The sequence below is a fragment of the Crotalus tigris genome, unplaced genomic scaffold, assembly GCF_016545835.1.
Source record: "Crotalus tigris isolate CLP2741 ecotype Arizona unplaced genomic scaffold, ASM1654583v1 scf7180000017624.2573661763:2888555, whole genome shotgun sequence".
Lineage (NCBI taxonomy): Eukaryota > Metazoa > Chordata > Lepidosauria > Squamata > Viperidae > Crotalus > Crotalus tigris.
Window position 1 is genome coordinate 1,018,044 of NW_024096519.1, and position 18,949 is coordinate 1,036,992.

Sequence of the window (18,949 nt, forward strand, 5' to 3'; positions counted from 1 at the left end):
AAATAAAGTTGTATCAATAAATCTTTCAATAAATTAAAAGATAAATTTAATTTTGAATCAGAAACCATGCATGTTTGTTCAAAAGAAATATCTACTGAGCTTAATAGGGCATAATTCCAAATAATGCTGTGCAAACTTTCAGGTTCAGATTTGGAAACTATCTATATTCAGTTTAAATGTGATAGGTTTTTTTTCTCATTATAAATTCAGAAAGAAATCAACCAAATCTTGATTGCTCATTCTTCTATTTGTTAATTTTTACACAGTGTTCAAATTGAAACACAATGTTAATATTAGAAAGTTGGTCATTTCTAGTACTCCCATTTAAAATATGATATGAAAAATCATAAAAGTGACATAATAAACAACTTCAAATGCAGTTACTTATTTTTTTCATGAAGCATAATTAATGGGTTAACTATTAGATAGGCACATTTTCCACATATGTAATCTTATTTTCATCAAAGGACAAAATTCAGTATTCACACTTGGACAGTTTAATGTCTTCAGAACATTATTAATCATGAAAACAGGAAATGAGTGATAAATTATCTTTTCAATAATTAATAGTAGGTGTCTATCTTATGTATCACTTCCATAACAAAATATAATTTGATAATTAATCTAGTGAATTTCTCCCACAGCTTCCTACTTGAAACATTATTCAAATTTCCAAATTATAACAGACAATTTCCATATGAATAGTAAAAAGTTGTTCACATTAAAATATTAATTGTAAACAAACTAAAACACATTGGGGGGGGGAAATCCATCTGTATAACAAAAGAAAATTATATAATTCTATTTGAGTGAAATCTTTCATCTTTGATTTACAGGTTTGCATCTGCTATAATTGAAACCACACTGTTTTATAACTTTCATATTCTGGCTTTCCCGGAATCTTGTTTTAATTAAAGTCTCTTTCAGATTTTTGAATAAAAAGCATGACAGTGTTCACTTATGGCTTTAATATCTTCTTCGAGCTTGGAAAATGTATAAAAGAATATTTTGCTTGTCGATCAAAGGAATGTCAGGTATCAGATAGTGTAAAATATAATGGTGAACAGAAAATAATGCATAATTTTCTGGTATGTATAGATTTCTATATACACATGTGTATGTCTATGTATATGTATGCATTTATGTATGTCTGAGAGAAAGATTTTAGTGAGATAACTTTTCTATCACTATTTGCAAACCCCCAAAGAACACTACAGATCCTTTCCTTTTCTGTGACAATAAGGCAACACGTGTAAGAGTTTTAGCATTATCAGCAAAAGGCACAGCTCTTCAGTAATACTCATGAATCCACATGGACTTGTGGCATAATCTTGCTATTCATCAGAGAAGAAAATAAATAACAGGAGATACCTCTTGGAAACTTGCTACCGAGTTCCAAGCTTCAATGGGATTCAGTGGAAGAGAACAACTGACATGCCAACTCCAAAAGAAAAAATAATCTGCAAAAGTACTAGATTTTCCAGCAAACCTCAGGAAGGTCCCTTTTGCTTATCTCTCTTAAAAGTGTAGCACAGGATTGGTCTGAAACAAGATTAAGTCAGATAGGGAAAAACTGTTGATTTCTGAAAGCTGAATCAGTTTTGAAATCAGTTTAAATCAATTTACAATCAATTATACATTTTGCTAATACCATCTGTAATCTGTGCAACATTTTGCCAAAGACAAAACATCAGTCTCTCCTTGCCAAGCAAATTTTGTTCACGGGCTTCTAATTATCATTAACAACAGAAATACAAACACAATCACCATCAATAACAGAAAGCTAAAGAGACCCATTTAACATACTTGCATTTGGGATAGCTGAAAAAGAGCGGATTGGGCCTCCTTTGCTACCCAGTTTCCCTTTGGAAATTAGTGCTTCTCTCATGAAATTGGTCTAGTACCTTTAGAGTGGCATTACAGAAGAACAATTCGTAATTTCATTATATCCAATTAATCATATGAACCATTTCACCTAATCAGAGAGAGGAAAAGTCCCTGTAAAATTATTTTAACACGTCAGAAGCAGGAGGGAGATTTGTGATTCTGCCTAGTTTTTTCCCTAGCGGCTTCACAGGCTGTTTCGATTTTCATAGACAATCATAGACAAAAATGCAGAATGACTTTAACGTTTCTATTCTACCACTGAATTTGGAGAGTGGATCAGAGAGCATATAAAATTCGGCACAAGATTCTGCCTTTCCTTCCAAGTCTGGTTTACTCTACTGTTAAAATTCTAGTGGTTACAGTGAAGGAGTCTTAGGCTCTTTTAAGTCTCTCCCACGAACAAGTGAGGCTGCTGTTCAGAACTCTGTGCCCAATGTTTATGTTCCAACTGATCTCTGCCACCCAAGCAGCAGACAAGACATGTCTAAGGGTGCTTTTTTTGGGGGGGGGGGAATACACAATGATGTCACACACAGGAAATGTCAGGGGAGGACTTGGCACTTCACAAGGCTGACTCTTCTTCCATAGGCTCGCCAGCAGCTCTAGAAAAATAAACAGGCAATCAGAATATGGAACCAGAGTACACAATGACATTGTAGATTTTCATGCATAATCAAAGCTGATTTTTCAGCTCTCCCCCATGTTTATTTGTGTTCTTCAGCTAGCCATAAATAAAGTTTCTTTCCTTGGATGTATAAACAAATGTCAAGTGGAAAAACATTTTCGATCCAAGCAATCACTGCAAAAGGTTCCTGTTTATATTAAAATTGTCAGAATATTTTATAATGTTAAGTTTAGAAATGCACATGCTTTGTGTCAGCAAAATCAAATTGTTAAATGGGGAGAAAGGTGCAAGCCCCCTTCTCTGCTCAAAAGAAATATTTATGGATTCAATTTATTCAGTTAAACAATGGAATACCTTCTTCAAAATCAGATAAAATGCAAGGAATTTAAAACAGTTGCACTGCTTTGCTCTTAAGATTTTGTTGGCAACTTGCCTGCCTAAAACTTTTGCACTCCAATTCTGAATTTGTTTAGCAGACTACTACCATGAAGTAGATATCTAATAATAATAAATAATCTGATTGTCCATACTGCCTTTATTAGAAATCACCTGAAAAACAGTTAGTAAACGAAACGAAAGCTTTTGTTAAAAAATTTAAAAAATTTTTTCATCAGGATTAGAAGATCTGTAATCCTACACTGATTTCCAAAAATTTCAACAAAATTGCATGTATACAAATGCATACATGTTCACTTCATTTTTGATGGTTTAAGATATTTTCATCAGTGAAATTAGTTGTAGGATAAAAAAGGCATTAATAGGTTAAATATTAGCTGTGTGCACATATGTACACATTCAATATTAGTGGAATAAAAAACATAATTGTACTGACTAAAGGAAACTAATCAAGGAGAGAAGCAACCTAGAACTAAGGAAAAACTTCCTGACAGTTAGAACAATTAACCAGTGGAACAACCTGCCTCCAGAAGCGGTGAATGCTCCAACACTGGAAGTTTTTAAGAAGAGACTGGACAGCCATTTGTCTGAAATGGTATAGGCTTTCCTGCCTGAGCAGGGGGTTGGACTAGATGACCTCCAAGGTCACTTCCAACTTTATTATTATTATTATTATTATTGGATCATCGCACAGTCAGCCAGATGTTCAGACTGGATTTGGCAATTTGTCTACCTATCAAGTCCTTACCCAGGACCTGGGATAGGAAGATGTGGATGTTTGATGGTATTACAGGTATCGTCGCAGGATGGAAGCAGTTCCTAGTAAGGCCACCTTTTGCAACTGATAGCGAATTTGTCAATGCCAATGGTGTTCAAGTGGTGCTCCAGTTGCTTTGGGATTGAACCCAAGGAGCCTATTACTATTGGTACTACCCTTGCTTGCTTTTGCCACAGTCTATTTGTAGGCCTTTGTATTTTGTTATCTTCTCCAGTTCTTTCTCGTCTGTTCTGCTGTCTCCAGGCACTGCCGTGTCCACTATCCAGACTTTTTTGTCTTTCTTATCGACAATTGTTAAGTCTGGGGTGTTATGTTGCAGGTGCTTGTCTGTTTGAATTCTGAAGTCCCAGAGCAGTTTAATTTTATCATTTTCTATGACTTTCTCTATTTTATGATCCCACCAGTTTTTGCTTACAGGCAAATGATATTTTTTGCAGATCTTCTAATGCACCATTGTTGCTACTTTGTCATGCCGCTGCTTGTAGTCAGATTATTATTATTATTATTATTATTATTATTATTATTATTATTATTATTATTATTATTATTATTATCTCTTGAGAATATTTGCAGTTAAAATGTGATTCAGGTCATTCACACAGGATTCTACTAATATGGGAAATTGCTACTAATATGAAAAAAGCATTGACATTTAAAGTCCTTACAGCTTGCTCTAAATTCTATGAGTTAGTACAATAAGAAAGGAAAATTATTAATTTTATTTTAAAAAATTGTGACATAGTATGTCAATTTTTTATTGCACATGAGGAGGTAGTGATGTGCAATATCTTCCAACTTACAGTAATACTGAGAAAGTCACACAAGGAAAAAAAATAGATTTGGTTAAGCAGAAGGGCATATATATCCATGAATGCATGCTGGATAGCTAACAAACACAAGAAAGCTTACAGTACTATTAATTACATACTAAGAACTCAATTAAAAAAGCTAAATATATAGTCAAAATCTATCTTATCTGATTTACCTTACCAGAAAATAAAATTATATTAAAATATCTGACACTATTATGAAATACTGTATAATTGTTAGCCTTTTGATATTTGTTTGGGGAGAAAAGTACATAATTTATCTCAACTTAGCACATTTGTTTTAGAAAGCCATATTTACTTTTGTATTTTATTGAGAACTAACTTGGGTTCTGTGATTTTGACACCTGGAATATTCACTCAAATTCTAATTGAGGCTCATTTGAACATATTCTTAAACATAATTGCTTAACTGCCAACTTCAACAAGCTCTCAAGAAAATAACAGTATTATAGGATAATCTGCATCTGTGTAGGGAGGCTTCATTCTGTAATCATTCTTCATATATTTTAGTCTCCAGGCCTTTAATCAACTTAGTTACTCTTCTTTGCACTTCTTTCAAAATCTCAACATCTTTTTTGTAATGTGGTGACCAAAACTGGATGCAATATTCCAGGTGTGGCCTTACTATGGCTTTATAAAGTGGTACTAATATTTCACATGATTTTGATTCCTTGCCTCTGTTTATACAGCCAAGGATTATATTAGCTTTTCTGGCTACTGCTGAACACTGCTGGCTCATATTTAAGTGATCATCCACTAGTATTCCAAAGTCCTTCTCACGGTTACTGTTTTTGAGCCAGGTTGCACCTAATCTTATTTGCACTATTGTTTTCTCCTGCCTAAATGTAAAGTGTTGCTGTTCTCCACATTAAATTTCATGTTATTGAAGCCCATAGTTCAAGTCCGACAAGATATGTTTGGATCCTGAGCTTGTCTTCTGGGGTGTTGGCTAGTCCTGCCAGCTTAGTGTCATCTGCAAATTTGATGAGTTTCCCTTCTATAAAGCCATTTATGAAAATATTGAAGAGTATTGGGCTTAAGACTGTTCACATGATAACATTATTTTAACAAGAGAAGGGGGGGGACAAGGGAAGGAAAACCTTAAGCATGATGCTCGGCCATGAGACTGTTTTCTCATTCTTTTTTTGATGGTAAATGAGTCAGAAATTAGTTGGCCAAGGAAATAACAGTGTTATTCAAATTCTAAGCTGGAAATGACTCATCTTACTCTGAGCAAGTATGTAACTGACAAGTACTTACAAAAATTCTCTTTCTTTCTCATATACACACTGGCACTCAAACATTCTCTCTCTCTCTCTCTCTCTCTCTCTTTCTCTCTCTCTCTCTCTCTCTCTCTCTCACACACACACACACACACACACACACACACAAAACACACTAAGATCTGATTTTATATAACAGTTAGAAACCTGGGCCTACTTTCCAGCTACGACTGTTTGTATTTGCTGTGAGAGTATGCTGGTGAATAATACTAAAAATACTGGACTGTATCCAAAATAGGCGCATCCAACTGGGATGTAGAAGTCTGGGATGTAGAAGTCAACTTCCTGACTTTCTTTTGCACAGAGCAGTTCATCTAACTAAAAGATTCCTAATGTTTTACACAAGAAGTGGCAATTATGTATTTAAAGACACATCTAAAGTTATAAATTTTAAGGAAGTATATGGGGGAAAGGAGAATGGGATCCAGATTAAATTTAGGTTTAATGTAATTATTTAGAAACAGAAAATGTAATTAATATCCAACTATCAGTTGTTTTTCCCCTTAAGTCAGAGGTCCCCAATCTTTTGGGCACCAGGAACCGGTTCCGTGGAGAAAGATTTTTCCACGGAACGGAGAGTGCATGATTTTGTGTGCATCCCATAGATGGGGCTTTGTTGTTTATGCAGATCGCTTGCTGGCATGCCACGGCTCGGTACCAGTCCATGGACCAGGGGTTGGGGACCCCTGCCTTAAGTCACTTTGAACATTTCCATTTGGTCAAAAAATGGGAAAGAATTATAGATATTTTCCTATTTTATAAATAAATCCCTATAAATAAAACTCTATTTTCCAAAGGACCAGAAAGCAAAGCCAAGAAGCAATGGATGGAAACTAAACAAGGAGAGAAGCAACCTGGAACTAAGGAGAAATTTCCTATCAGTGAGAAAAACCAGTGGAACAGCTTGCCTTCAGAAGTTGTGGGTGCTCTATAAATGGAGGCTTCTAAGAAGAGATTGGACAGCCACTTGTCTGGAATCTTATAGGGTCTCCTGTTTGAGCAGGGGGTTGGATTAGAAGATCTCAAAGTCTCTTCCAATTCTGTTATTCTGTTATTAGAAGTCCGAGGAGACTTCTATCAGAAGCCTTTGATTTATATTATATAGCACCTATCAGAAGCCTTTGATTTATATTATATGCCTCTTCAAGATCAAAGATATTACCGACCAAAATATAGAAGAAACTGGATACATTTAGTCTTGAGAAGGATAGACAAAGAGAAATATTGCAGCACTTTTCAGGTACTTGAATAAGTCATACTAATGGAGTCTAGTTGCAGTGTATTTTTTATGTTAGGAAAACTTTCCTGACAAGAATGATACCTTGACAGTGCAACAATTATTCAGATGGGTAGTGGAGTCTTCATTACACCAGACAACAATTTTTTTCAAAAGCAATTATGATAGAATCCTTCAAACTGAATACAAATATAATTTCAGAATGACTGTATCATGTAGGAATTTTGAGAAATTGAAATTAATTTTTAATTACTATAATGTATTTAATCATATAATGTTTCCAAAACTGCATAAGTTCCACAGGGCTAAAAATATTTTGCTGCTGATTTTCCTTTGCCTGATGCATCATGCTGTAGTGTTCAACAATAATCAGCCATCATTGATAGATTCCAGTTGGTCTAATCCCCTTTTTCCATTGTAACAATGTCCTGGTGAAAACCTTTACCATGTTCAACACTATCTGCACCCAGATTTTCGGGATAGAAGTCTAAGTGTAAATGCAGAAAGTGAATCTTCAGTGACAGTTGCACTTCATGGTCTTCTATGCTGTAAGAAGTTTGTTAATCAGCTGAATGTAGCTTGGTGCTCTGTAATTGCCAGAAAATTCTCAACAACATTCTTGAATGTTTTGCAGGTGGTTTTCTCTGGTCCCACTAACAGATCTTCAAACCCCTTGTGATTGATAACATATCTGATCTGTGGACCAACAAAAATGACTTATTTAGTCTTGGTATCAGTTATTCTTGAAACCATCTATCTCAAATTTTTCATAAAATTTTTAATCAGTCTGAGTTTTATGTGAAGTGGAGACAAAATATATTGTTTTAAGCCAACAAGTGGTTCATGTGCCACATTTTTTTGTGCTGAAACCAATTTTTTTTGGAATGGTCATTTTTTTAAATTTAATGCAACAATGGCTGCCCATTCACATTTTTTTAAATTTAATGCAACAATGGCTGCCCATTCACACATGTAACAGTGCTTGGTATATACAAGCTGCATTCCAAGCAGCAGAGCCACTACTTTTAGATCTCCACAGATATTCCAGTTGTCATTAATGTCCTGGACATGCTTCAACAGTGATTCCATGTTTTTGTATGTTTCTTTCATGTGAACAGCATAGTCAAAAAGTACTGCTGGCCATACATGGCCATTATATAAAAAATAGTATCTGTAAAATGGTATCTTCTTCTTGTTGTGCCATATCCATTATCAGAAATTGGTGGTCATGTTGGCAATCCTATTTTTATCAGCAGCCGCACGAAAAAGTGCTGCTGAGTTTTGTCCAAACCAGTCCCTTAGATTTTGAAGCCATGATCTTCTTCTGCCTGGACCTCATTTACCTTCAATCTTTCCCTGGAGGATTAAATGGAGTATGCCGTATTTTTCTGGGTGTTGCATCACATGTCCGAAATATTCTAATTTTCGTTTTTTAATTGTTTTGATGATTTCCCTTGGCTTTCCCCGGTGGCTTATCACCTCCTCATTTCTGATCTTGTCAACCCAGCTTATATGTAACAGCCGCCTGTAAATCCACATTTCAAATGCTTCTACTCTCTTCAGGTGGCCTTCTTTGAGAGACCAACTCTCTTCATAGAGCAGGATAGAAAAAATATAACATCTGACAAGCCTGATTTTCAATCTTAGGCTTATGTCGTGACTGTAAAAGACCTTTTTCATTTTGAAGAATGCTGTTCAAGCTTTCTCTATCCTTGTCTTTACTTCAATGGTCATGTCCCAGCTTTCATATAAATTAGAACCGAAGTGCTTGATCCTTTCAACTTTTTCTAATGGTATTCCTTCCAAATTTATTGATAGTTGTTTGCTGACGACCATAATCTTGGTTTTTGAGGTGTTAAGCTTCAAGCCGTATTTTTCAGATATTTCTGTCACTCTGTTGATGAGGAGCTAAGTCTTCATGCTTACTAGCAAGCAGAACTGTATCATCAGCATATCTTAAATTGTTGATCCAAACACCTTTTACTTTGATGCCAGCATCAGTGTTCTCCAGTACGTCGTTGAAGATTGACTGATTGGTATGTGATAGGTTAAATTACAGGTTATTTTTGTGAGTGGCATTCAAAAATCTATTAAATACACTCAAAAGTGTTCAGAAAGCAAAAATTTTGTTGTCCAGTGTTACTGGGTATGCATACATAGAGCTTAAACAATTGTCCATCAAGGTTTCTTTAACCTGGATGTCTGCATGGACTATAATACTTGATCTTGTGGCATAGTGGTCCCTTCCAACTGTATAAATTTAAGATTCTGTGATATTGTGATGTTGCTGAACAATATCTCCTGCAGTTCCAGACCACATGATAAAAATAAAGGATACTGGGAGTTGTAGTTCAGAACATTTTGAAATGTAACACATTCTTCTGGACTATCTTAAGTATTAAATGTTTTCTGAAGTGTTTCTAGCATTAGTGTTTCTTTCAGGGAGATTTACCTGCAAAACCCTAGATAAACTGACTTATGCTCAAAAAGCAAGTTTGGTTGTGGCTGTGACAAACACCATGAATTACACAACAATTCTATTCATATTTATTTACAAACAGGTTTACTTGTCAGCATAATTGGTGGACTTACCATCAAAGTAGGAATAGAGTCTCTAGTGTTATTCTCAATATCATCATCACCATTACCATTGCCACTATCTAAATTGTGTCCAATAAAAACCAGGAAAATGTTCTGACTTCTGGAAACCCATCAATAGACAGCTAGATAGCAGCAGGAGTATCAACAGCAGCCTCACTTAGGTAAGCAGCAAGAGACCTTCTTTACATGACCAACAGCAGGGAAAACAAGTTCAGCAATGAATACTTCAATACCAACTGAAGAGAATTTGAAGCAATATTAATAGAAATGGTATCAGTTAAACAAGCATCCTTGGTCCTGACTGGGTTTACTTTGGGAAGCAAAGCATATTTGAGGAATCTCTTGTTATAGTTCAAAAAAGAAAAAGGGAAAGCCAATCTGTTGCTCAATATTTTTCTTTTTTTAAAAAAAAGATACATCAACAAACAATGCTAATTTTCCTAGACTCAAATCTTCACAAGGATAATAACTATAGCCATTCAACTTGGCAGAAAGATAATGATAAACCTTAGACAAAAGAATAATTGTAGAAACATATTAACCATAAAGGTACTATTGGCAAAACCATCATTTTTCTAGTTACAAATATATGGGTGTGAAAGTTCAGTAATGCTGAATAAGGGAAAAATATATGCCTTTTGACAGTGATGCTGAGAACATGATTGAGAATATCTTGAACTACAAAGAGGCTACCTCAGTTGGTATTGGACAAAGCAAAACCAGAGTACTCTGGCAAGAGTTGGTGAAACTTTGATGCTTGGAAACATCAAAGGAAATAAAAAAGGGGCTGTCAAAAGACAAGGGGGAAATTACTACTCCTCTGACATATACATGAAATTACAAGAACTTAAAGAAGTGGTTACTGACAGACAATCTTGGGGAATTATATCGATTAGGTCATGAAGAATGGAAAGTGATTGAAGTAATGAACAAAACTTTCTGGTAGAATGGGAATTGAGGATGAAATATAAAATCTACCCATGTCCTGATGGGAAAAGGTATTTATTACTTTTTGAGCATCTCTTAACTTTCTTTGATGGGTTGATCCAGAAATTATTTCCCATACAACTTGAGAGCACAAAAATGGAACAGGAAATTTTTGTAATTTTTGGAAAGTGCTTCAGTATAGAGAAGCCGTCCAAATATATATTTTTTGTAATTTCTTCAAGAAAAATGAATTTGTCAGCAAACTGAGTTATGCAGTAACATTAGTAAATATGTGAACGTATACAAATTTATGTCCCAGTATTTACTTTCAGAATCCAGTCACCTTAAAATAACAGAATTCTGTGTTCCAAGGGATTTATTAAGAAATAAACCTTAACAGACATCAGACTACAGCAACAGATCATTCAAAACTCAGGCCGCTTTGTTTCTGCTGATTAATTCAACATGATGAATCCATTTTTTACTCCAGGGTAAGGAATTTATTGATTTTCTGAATTCCATGTTATTTGACCAAATATATCTTCTCAACTGTAATCCCCCCCATTCAGGTTGCATAAAGATGATGAATAAATAAGCTGGGGAAATGAAATAATCACATTTGAATTTCTACCAGCTTGACTGATATATTCGTGCCAGCTCACACACTAATTACAGCAACAGAAAGAAACTGAACCTGTGAACCCAATTACCTGGTGAATTCAAGACCTGATATTACTTGCAATTTGTGTATGTTGTCTATAGGTGTAAATTATATATTGATAATGTCAATGAAATGTAATCCTTTCTTGAAATATTATGTAAATTTCATATAAAATATGCCTCTATATATGCATAGCAAACAGATAGAAATAGTAATTCTTTTTCTTTTTGTTATTTAACTCATTGAACTGTAGATCCTTGTCAGCCTGATGTTATTTTGTTTTCTTTCTTTCTTTCTTTCTTTCTTTCTTTCTTTCTTTCTTTCTTTCTTTCTTTCTTTCGCAAAACAACAAACAAATAAGCCCACTCTGTTAATAGATTGAGGGAGGTAGCAGTCTTATTTAAGATCTTAGCAAATCAAGTTAAGTGGAAAGGATAGCTGATTAGGACGCTCTCAAAATATGTCAGCCACTAATTAGTTTAAACCCTGTAATTTGATATGGCAAGCTAATTACATTTTATATTTGCTATTCCAAAATTTGGCTTTATTTCACTATAAAAAATTAGGTTTACTGAGGCCTAAATTATAGTAGGCATTACATTCTAAAAAAACACAAAGATTTTTTCATGTCTGAATCTGAATTGCAAAGAAACTTGCAATTGCTATTTTTGTCTTCTTTTCTTGTAAGATTACTTACAACCTGGATTAAAATTCTCCTTTTCCTCATGTAAATTCTGTTCCAAGAAAAATTGTTTTATTTAAAGGATATAAGTAACACTTTGTACCGTTTGTGTAAATATCTAATCCTGCTTTAGTATGAATGCTGTTTAGCATTAATCTTAATGTATAATTTGTTTGGATATACTCTTTTTGTTGAAGTGGGATGAACAAAGAAATGCTAAATAAGCATGATTTATGGTGTTGAGAAAGGGATAGGCAGACATATACGATCTGTCATAGTCTGCCCTGTGAAGATTTTTGTAGATATTTCCAATTCATCTTCACACATATCATTATTAATAGCAACAACCAAGTTCAGAGGGTATCAAGGACCCCACTGTTCAACTATTCTCTTCTATCAGTATGAAATAAATTCTCTGACAACTCATTGAAATGTAGATCCTTGTCAGCCTGATGTGAGTCGTTCTCCCCCCTCCCAGGGAAGGATGATAATTGCAGAAATTAATTTTTTCTAACATCCATTTTGGCATAAACTTTCTGGGAATGAAACATCCAAATTTACTTCCAGCAGAATCTGTTATGGAATTCATTTTAAATCCTTAGGCTTGGGCAAGACAGTACTTTTACAAGCAAATTCTATTGTTGCAAGCTCATTATGAACATATTTAGACTTGGGCAAAAGACCTGCTGGACCTTGGGGATTAAAGATAACAGTTGTATCTGTCAGGGTCAGAATGCTTTAGGACTCTGTTAGGTGGGCTACACAAAATGTTTTTTTCAATAGATCTACAACCTTCTCTTCATAACATTCAAAGCAATTCATTTGTAAAGAGTTTGGTTGTTTTCGACTCCTTTTTCTCCTTTCTTTCACTCAATGGATTCAGTCCAATTCTATTCCATTTGGACTTTTCTTGTTCTGCGAAAGTGCCAAAAGCATTTGGCTTGAATAAAAGTAAAAAGTGTACAATGTCTTTTTTCTTTTTTACAGAGACACTGTAAAACTTTTCTGAGTGATCTCTCTCTCTCTCTCTCTCTCTCTCTCTCTCTCTCTCTCTCTCTCTCTCTCTCTCTCTCTCTCTCTCTCTCTCTCTCTCAGAGAGAGAGAGACTGTTATGTGCATTGAACTATTCACACATCATATGGAAATACTTGATTGGTGAAGTGAGATGGCAGTTTTTCTTTCATTTTATAGAATTGTTAAATTTATGTCCAAATCAGCCTCATTTCGTCAATGTGAAATAACAGTTGACAAGCAAGGGAAATTAATTCTCTTTGTTATTCATTGATCCCATTTCACTTAAAAACAAAGTATGATTTGCTTTATTCATAGAAAGAGAACTCCTGATTTTAGCCAGTGCAATGCACATTAATATTTCTGATCAGTATAAGATAACCCTGGATCTTCCTTACCCTTTTTTTGTAAAGGACAACATCTTAAGTTATAGTATCATTTGTATCCTACTCATCTGCTTAATTACTAAATTACTAAAGGTACTTGTCTACTTTAAAAAAACTGTCAAAAATGTTTTTCATTTTTTTGTTCCTATCAGTAAATCACTTTTTAAGTCTGCGATGATAAATAAGAAAGTCTCAAGCCACATATGTCTATAAAAGCTAAGGGGAGATTAAGAGTCTTCTAAAATTTGCTAGGAAATATGTATACATAAGAAAATCATAATATATTTCATTAATTGGATTATCTCTAAATGAAAATAAAATTGTGTTAAATGCAATTATTGTTCAAGTACACTTAATGCTTTAACTTGACTCCATTCCTTTTTGAAATATGCCATGGGCCCCTCAACCTTGGCATATTCTTAATGTGGGAATAGTGAAATTAGATGAATTGGCCATACTGTGTAAATGAGTTATCTTCACAATTACTATAGAGATTATAGAAGAATTCTATTTCTTCTGAATTTTTTTTATCTTTATTGAGTTTTTATGTGTAACCCTGAGGATAGAAATTATATAATGATGATGATGATGATGTTGGAAAGGACCTTGGAAGTCTTCTAGTCCAACCCCCTGCTCAGGCAGGAAACCCTATACCATTTCAGACAAATGGCTGTCCAGTCTTTTCTTTAAAACTTCCAGTTTTGGAGCATTCACTACTTCTGGAGGCAGGTATTGATTTTTGCAAGTTCTTCTGGGGCCCTTTTGGGCTGAAAAGCACATAACTATACACAATTATGTATTTATATTTCATCTTTATTTCATTATGAAATAAAGCACATATTAGGTTCCCAGATGTCCTTTCATGCAGTTATTAAAAATATCAATACATGCACAGATTCAGCAGGATTATTTCATCATATGCCTCAATCACATTGGTCCCACTTGCTGTAAGCTCCTGAAAATTCACTGACTTGAAACTGATAAGCTGAATTGATAAGGTTCTGAATGGAGATTCAAATACTCTTTGCCTGCTTTTATTTCCAAAAAGCATTGGGAAATCCCAGGTGAAACCCAATATTTCATTTCAAATTCACTTTTTCCTGGTTTCCATGTTAGCAGTCTATGCAAGATCTAAGCGTGCCTTGAGTAAAAATATTCCACTTTCCTCTTACAACTATCTTATTAATTTTCACTAATTTAACAAAATTGCTGTCTGATCATGGTTTTCTTGATGAATATTTAATGTTTATGAGGTCTAGATATATCACATAAAAGGAATCTATGGGATAATGTACAAAGGGTGGACTAGGGAGGGATTGAAACTTTGCAGGACTGTATGGCTATACCATATAGAGTATACCAAAGATAATAATGCCTTAACAAGAAATCCAATTGGATTGGGATTTGGGAAAATAATTCAGCACATTAATGAAGTCAGCTCTTGGAATGACTAGTTCATCTTTTTCACGAAGTTTTGTCTTGCTCAGTGCTTCTGGTACTAAAGATATTATTTGGTGAACTTTTGATCTACTTATTGCAGCATTAGTGGACATTACTGTTACATTACAGGTGCAGTAAAGATTTCTTTTTTAAAAAACAATGTATAATGATTCTCTTAGCTGCTGTTTTTAAAAGCTTTAAGGGGACATGCTTTCTTTAACCTTAGGAACAATAACATAGCAATTGTCCTTTTCTTAGGATCTCCAATCCTTTCAACAAAACTTGGGCATGGTAATAACAGCAGTGTTGCAGCAGTGGTAATAAGCTACAGATGTAAGAAATAAGCTACAGATAGTACTCAACTTATGATTGCAATTGGAACATGTCTTTCTTAGGCCTTTCCAGTCATAAATTGAGGCAGCCACATGATTGAACCTAATTTTGTAACAGTTTTTGTGACAGTCATTAACTTAATCACCATGGTTATAAAGCAAATCTGCATTAAGCCAATGCTATGTTATAAATGTAAATCCATACTTCTGAATGGATGTTTTTTTCTGGAAACCGACAAAAATGTCACAAATTGGTCACATCACATTACTACACCCAATTGTAAAGGCAAGCCAGTTGCCAGGCACCCAAAATAAAAATCCCAAAACCATTTAATTTTTTGGGGGGGGCATTTCCAGTTTTAAAAAAAAGTTTAACAGAATAATAGCATTGGAAGGGATTTTGGAGGTCTTCTAGTCCAACCACCTGATCAAGCAGGAAACCCTAAAATATTTCAGACAAATTGTTGTTCAATCTCTTCTTAAAAACCTCCAGTGTTGGAGCATCCACAAATTCTGGAGGCAAGCCATTCCATTGATTAGTTAAAGCATACAAAAGACCCTGGGCTTTAAAAACAAAAGACAATGAAAATGCAGCTTTTAATGTATTTTCTCAGTCATGCCACTAATTTATTTGACACTTTTAGTGTCTAAGATTTTGGACTTACCTGCCATGTCCTTTTAGAAAAGACTGCTTAACATCCACTGAAAGTAAGGCCATGGCTGAGACTGCCTCTGTCTCCTCTCTCTCTTGAGTTTCAGCCAACTTACAGCTAACTGGCATGATATAAGGCTTCACAGACTTCCAGTACTTCCCTAAAGAAAACACACTATAATTTATGGGAAATTTCACTAACACGGTGGTATAAGCCCAAGTAGTTGCTTAAGTTCAACACAGAGAGCTTCTAAGTATATATGAGTATGAGTAACTGGGATTCCAAATGACTGCAGTGAAGTTATGTTTCTGAGCCATCAGTGCCAAGTTGGAAAGTTCTCTCTCTTTCCAAGGTCTGTGTCACAGCCTTCTGAGAAAGTAATAAACTTTTTTAAAAGATCTGCACAGAATTTAATGATCTCTGAGCATCTGAGAAAGAAACACTGAATTTTTTTTTCGTAGAATGAGTATTTTCTACACTATCAATATGTTCACAATGTGGCATTTCTTAGAACTGGAAGATACATTTTTCACAACCTTAAGAAGAAAATGGAGTTGGTGAAAATAAAGAGCAATCCAGAAATGCCTATGATAGGAGCAGAAACTAGAAAGGCCAGAACAGATCTTTCTAAGAGTTATGCCATCAGAACAATCAGGTGTTAGTTCTGGATGTTCTTTCATCTACAAACATTAGGAGATGTATTAGAACAATAATTCATTTGCCATATGATTATATGCACTGGACTTTTCCCTTTTTCTTTTAACGTCTTTGAATCAGTGCTTATCAGACCACCTTGATAAGTCCCTGAAGTTTTCTTGGCTAGATTTCAGAAGTGGTTTCCTCTTGCCTCCTTCCTAGAGTTGAGAGACAGGAACTAGCCCAAGGTTACCTTGCTGGCTTTGTGCCTAAAGCAGGATTAGAATTTGTGGTCTCTCAATTTCTAACTCAATGCCTTAACTATCACACCAATCTATCTCTCTTTGCTATGGGGCCATATATTATAGGGAAGCTTTCAAAAGAGATAGGAAAAGGAAGAGTAGTTCATGAACCAGTTTGGTATGATGATGAAGGAACAGTGGGTAGAAACCAGGAAACTGAATTCTAGGTTTCCCTTAGGCATGAATGCCTGCTGGTAGCTTTGGACCAGTCATAGGTCTTTCAGTCCAACCTACCTCACAAGGTTACTGTTATAGGGAAAATAGGAAGGAATATTAGGTGTGCCTTGAGATGATTAAAATATTTCTTAAAAATGCAGAATAAAATAAAAATGACAATGATATAATCTTTGGGTTTTTTAAAAAGTTTTAAATTCCTGCCAAAAATAACATTTTTTTAAAAAAGAAACAAACCAGATAAATAAATAGACAAAAATATTATGAATAACATTATGAATAGCACAAAATACCTATAATTTTCCTGTGGTGGGCCTTCCAGATGTGCTAGAACTGACACCTCTACAATTCTACAGAACAGTTTAGGAAGTTGGGTTCCCAGCACATTGAAGAAGGAACCAATTTAATGAAGTCTGACTTCATTAAAGTCTGCCTTCTAATTGGGAGTATGGAGTACATGAGCCTGGCTAGGTTTGTATTTCTTCCAAAAATCTGCTACAGATAAGTTCCAGAATATTCCTGGGAACTTAGAATAGACTTATGGAGTGGACAGCTTTTTCACAGAATACTCAAACAATTTTTAGAATCATTGGAGTAGTGACTTTGACCCTTTTGAGATTCCTAGAGATTAGAACTTGCAATCATATGAAGCAACAAAGAGTCTTGTGTCACTTTGTAGGTTAATACATTGAATACAGCTCAAACGTTTGAAAATTCTACTTAACCGAAAGGAATAAGTTAGGAAAACCTAAAGCTGAAATGAAAGTGTGCATTAATTCAAAATTTCAGATTGAACTGTTTGAAATTCCAAAATTTGCTGTAAACATATATGAAAAGCATTTTGATAGTGAACTATTTTTATTTATAATGTTAGAATAAATTAAGAATTTTCAGTATAGTCACCACTGTTGATTTTTTTTCTTGCTACACTATGTCGTATGTCTCTAGATAAGGTTACTTTAAAATTGTCTTGCATCACTTTAACTGGTGTGGTTGTATCATATCAAACCTTGGTATGATCTTTGGGAAGTTGGGTGTGAAAACTCTTCTGGTTTCTTTTTTCCAAGCCAAAAATAGTGAATTAATCTCAACAGAAACCTAGTTGTAGTATATTTAGTCATGACGTGAGGTCCTCTACCATTTTCCCAGCCCATGCTTTGTTAGGAGATTGCAAGCAAAGATAATCGCGTATATGAAAAGCCTGTACTAGGTTTCCAACCAGGAAAAGGTGAGTTATTTTTGTTAAACTATATTAAAATCCAGCAGTAAATACAATGCCTTGAAACTAAACTGGAAGCAACTTGCTTTTTGCTGCCGCACCATCTAAATCAAGAGACAGGCTTTCTTTTATCTCTGTACCATATTAGAAGTGGTAAAATAGCTAAGGAGAAGGTAAAACAAAATTTGTTTGATCAACTTATGCAACATGATAGGAAGACAGTTCCTTTGAAAGAAATCACCAGAACTCCTTAAGTTGTTACTAGGATCTATATATAATGGAGGATTTTATGGAGATAAAGTCTGAAATACATTACAAAATTAAGATTCCCAGCTGCAACCCTATACCCACTTAACTTAGATTAAATCCCATCTGAACTCAATAGGGCTTGCTTTTGAGTAATGTATGAAAATGCATTAAAAGCATCAGAAAATTGGCTTTTTTCCAACTTGTAAAATTCTTGACATTCCCCACCTCCTCCTGTATTTAAGGCACTATAATTGTTAGATCTGGGAAAATATCATGTAAAAATATAAAAATTAAAATTGTTATCAAAGGTATACTTAGAGACTATAGTAAAACAAACAAACAAACTAAGCTATAGAGACATTCCACAATGTTCTCACAGCATATTAAACAACAGTCACTGCTTTCAGGGAACAAAGTATTCAATCCCATTTATTTATAGATTTCAGTGTTCACAAAGTGGGTGGGTGTTTCAAGAAAAAGCAGTTCAAATATATTGCCATAGGAATAATACTCTACTTTACCATAAATGAAATGATAGCCCATGGTTCACTTTTGAGTTTCTGTCAAGGTATTAAAAATTCAAGTAATAGTAGCCCACAGCTAGAATTCTGGCTTTCTATAACTGCATCCTTCAAACTTC

The 18,949-nt window shown here is 34.6% G+C and overlaps 2 protein-coding genes across 12 annotated transcripts in view; one reads left to right on the forward strand and one right to left on the reverse strand.

Annotated features, from left to right (window-relative positions):
• The window catches only part of TWIST1 (twist family bHLH transcription factor 1), a 170,857-nt gene that overhangs the window by 70,835 nt on the left and 81,073 nt on the right, over positions 1-18,949 (forward strand). The gene's annotated exons all lie outside the window — the stretch shown is intronic.
• HDAC9 (histone deacetylase 9) overlaps positions 12-18,949 on the reverse strand; it is a 347,135-nt gene continuing 328,197 nt past the window's right edge. For 4 of the 7 annotated variants that reach the window (XM_039332526.1, XM_039332546.1, XM_039332501.1 and 1 more), the window contains one exon: positions 12-2,489. In XM_039332526.1, coding sequence (XP_039188460.1) covers positions 2,260-2,489 — 230 coding nt within the window. In that variant the 3' untranslated portion in view covers positions 12-2,259. Of the gene's footprint in view, positions 2,490-15,741; positions 15,890-18,949 lie in introns of all 7 variants that reach the window. The other 3 variants (XM_039332510.1, XM_039332536.1, XM_039332595.1) reach the window with 3 other exon arrangements.